This window comes from Dendronephthya gigantea, unplaced genomic scaffold (assembly GCF_004324835.1).
Source record: "Dendronephthya gigantea isolate DGI-Jeju-01 unplaced genomic scaffold, DenGig_1.0 000350F, whole genome shotgun sequence".
NCBI classification, from domain to species: Eukaryota; Metazoa; Cnidaria; class Anthozoa; order Malacalcyonacea; family Nephtheidae; genus Dendronephthya; species Dendronephthya gigantea.
Window position 1 is genome coordinate 85,298 of NW_021163360.1, and position 3,293 is coordinate 88,590.

General features: G+C 35.5%; 1 protein-coding gene across 1 annotated transcript; it reads left to right on the forward strand.

Annotated features, from left to right (window-relative positions):
- The first annotated feature begins 974 nt into the window (after window positions 1-974).
- On the forward strand, window positions 975-2,492 carry LOC114542434 (ATP-dependent DNA helicase Q-like 4B). Its single transcript, XM_028561983.1, has 2 exons — window positions 975-1,971; window positions 2,248-2,492. The coding sequence occupies exons 1-2, from the start codon at window positions 975-977 to the stop codon at window positions 2,490-2,492; spliced, it is 1,242 nt and encodes a 413-aa protein (XP_028417784.1).
- The last annotated feature ends 801 nt before the right edge of the window (window positions 2,493-3,293 follow it).

The window sequence follows — 3,293 nt, forward strand, 5'->3', positions numbered from 1 at the left end:
AGGACAACGGTGAGTAAAATATAATATGTTAATTATATAAAAGGTAAAATTATTGTTAAGACAATTTTTCGACAACTTCAGTATTCACAAAAATGACAAAACATGAGCGATAATATGTTTTTAGTCAAATTACAATACTTTGGCGGATGGATTCCTTAAAAAATATTATTGACCCTTAGACTTCAAATGTGTTTTAATTCTGTCTTCCTTTTAAATATCCATTATATTAATAGAATGAAACTGAATATCAAGAGGTTACTGCAACTTCTTCTGGGAAGTCCTTGACTTGCATTGTAAGTCATGAGCTTGAGGCTGTACAATTGATGTGTCTGCTTTTGCACTATGGTGGTAACTTGAAGCCATACAGCAAGGGAAACAGGCCATGTAATGTGGAAGTTGCCACAGAAAAATTAGAGGCAAAGTTCAATTGTTGGTATGTTAACCAAAAAGACCAGTCTGCTGTATCATTCCAGACAGAATGTTTCGTTGTTAAAAGAGTAAGTTTTTTTCAAAATTGATTATTGGATTATTATTATATTATATTATTGTCTTTGTGTTTTGACTACAATAGCAAACCAACCCCAAAAGTACCCAATTAAGTTAAATTATCCTAACAGTAAAAGTGCTATGATTTTATTTAGAGCAGGATTTTCAATTAGTAATAAATCATGCTATGCAAGACTTCTTTAAACAGTATTTGAATTCAGATAATGTTCGCATACTAGTTCACAAGTTAACAAGTTTTATGACTGAATAAAACCATTATCCGGACATTATTTATGTAATCCACAAACAATTAAAGTATAATATCTTCTTGTTGTTTCAAGGATCACAGATCAAATATCAATGTTGATCAATTTGATTCAAGTGAAACCCCAAAGAAACCTCATGCCAATAAAACATCCCATCAGTTTTCTGGAGACCCATTGGTTGACATCTTGCAAAACATTTTTCACCATGAGGAGTTTAGGGGAATGCAAAAGGAAGTGATAGACCAAATTCTAAGTGACAAGGATATCTTAACTATCATGCCTACAGGAGGAGGAAAATCCATTTGTTATTGGATTCCTGGTCTAGCAAGAATAGGGGTGACTGTGGTGATTACCCCATTGGTAGCACTGCTCAATGACCAAGTGGCTAAATTGAAGAAGTATGGAGTAAGTGTATGTTATGTTAACTCATCCATGTTAACAGAAGAGAGAGAGAATATATTTCATGAACTGACCAAAGAAATTCCACAGTTTAAGTTCTTTTATCTTACACCAGAAACTGCTCTTACACCATCAGTCAGAGCATGTTTTGAAGCAATGGTATTGAATAAAACCTTATGCCGGTTCATTGTGGATGAAGCCCATTGTATTGATACCTGGGGACAGGGTTTCAGACCATCATATGGCCAATTATGTGAGCTAAAGCAGTTTAATGTCCCAGTTGTTGCATTCACTGGAACAGCAACAACCCATACTAAAGAAAAAATAATTGAAAAATTGGGGTTGGCAGAACCAGCAGTCATTCAATCTACTTGCAATCGACCAAATTTGAATTATACTGTCCGTCCAAAAAGTGGCCCGCATTCAAAAGAAGAGTTGGTTACTTACATCCAGCAAAACTTTCCCAACATGTGTGGTATTGTGTACTGTTTCAGCACTAAAGATACTGTTGAATTGGCTTACATTTTTAAATCCAAAGGACTTTCAGCAGTTTACTACCATGGCCAACTTGATTACTTTGAGAAAACTGAGAATGCCAAAGATTGGTTGTCAGGCAAAGCATTAATAATGTGTGCCACAAGTACATTTGGTATGGGCATTGACAAAGCGAATGTACGCTTTGTTGTTCACCTAAGCATACCAAAGTCTCTAGAAGAGTACTATCAAGAAGCTGGAAGAGCAGGTCGCGATGGCAAGAAGTCACATTGCATCCTTATGTTTAGGTTTGAGGACAGGAACAAGTGCATTCAGCTAATTTCGTGTACGGAATCAGATGATCATAAGAACCACTTGCGACGTGCCTTAGATGTGGTTGTTTCCTATTGCATGTCAACAACATGCAGAAGGAAATTTATAATGGAATATTTTGATGACAACTCAGATGTACAATGTGAAAAAAGTTGCGACAATTGTTTGAGGCCACCGTTTGTGCCCAAAGACCTTACCACTGAAGCCATCAAACTATGTCTTTGTTTGGAAGAAATGTTAACAATCCATACTAATGTTAACGTGTGACAATTAGCTCTTACGTTCAAAGGCTCAAAATCAAAACAACATGTAGAGAGTAAAGGCTATCACAACATTGCTCATTATGGTGCAGGAAAAAATGCCTTCAAGAACGATTCAGATGTGATAAAATTTGTGCAACACCTAATAATTGAGGAGATACTGGCAGAGAATATTCAAGGCAGTGCTGGAAGATTTATAGCACCATTTATTACTATTGGTACAAAGGCAGAATCGCTCAAAAACAAAGAAATAAAATTTTTCCTTAGAATGTAATTGAAGTGTTCAAACTGGGAACAAAAGAAAAACATTAAAAACTTCTAAATCATGTCAACAAATATCAATCACATAACTATTCAAACATGGCTTACTTTGTTCACTTTTCCCTTGTATTTCTTTATTAATATCAATATTGTTCTATGACATTTAAGAAACTTTCAAGACCGATTTCCCATAAAATTAACCCATGTTGTTCAATCATGTGATCAATATTTATGTATATTTTGTCATATTATATATATATATATATATATAATATATATACGTTCACCGCAAGCTTTATGCAAAGCTCACTTGTATAAGTTTGAGCACTCTGGTGACTTCACTATACAATTCCAACAATGTGTAACCGTACGTCCTGTGTCCCAAGTGCAGGAGTCACCATTGCGCTCTGGTGATAGCCGGGAGGGCACATTGTTTTACACATGTTGTATATATATATATATATATATATATAAAACTTTCATGAAGTTTCGCCTTCAATTTCATTGTTACTTTCTCTTCACCCTTTGAAATTACCTGAATTAGTGATTTTCGCACCTTCTTGCTATCTTCGGCTGCGCTAGATAGGGCCAGCTCAAGCGCAATTCTACCATCCGTCACTTTAAAAAACTGGTTGCGAAGACAGAACCACATTCCTTTAATGACGTCTGGTAAGGAACTCTGGACTTTGTGCTTTGTTGTTTGATGGTAATTGAAAGGCTGTGAATATACCCTCCTAACAGAACCCAACAAATTCAGGTTACCCATAATCCGCTTACACATCTGAACAGACGTGTGACCTACATAAAAAAAACA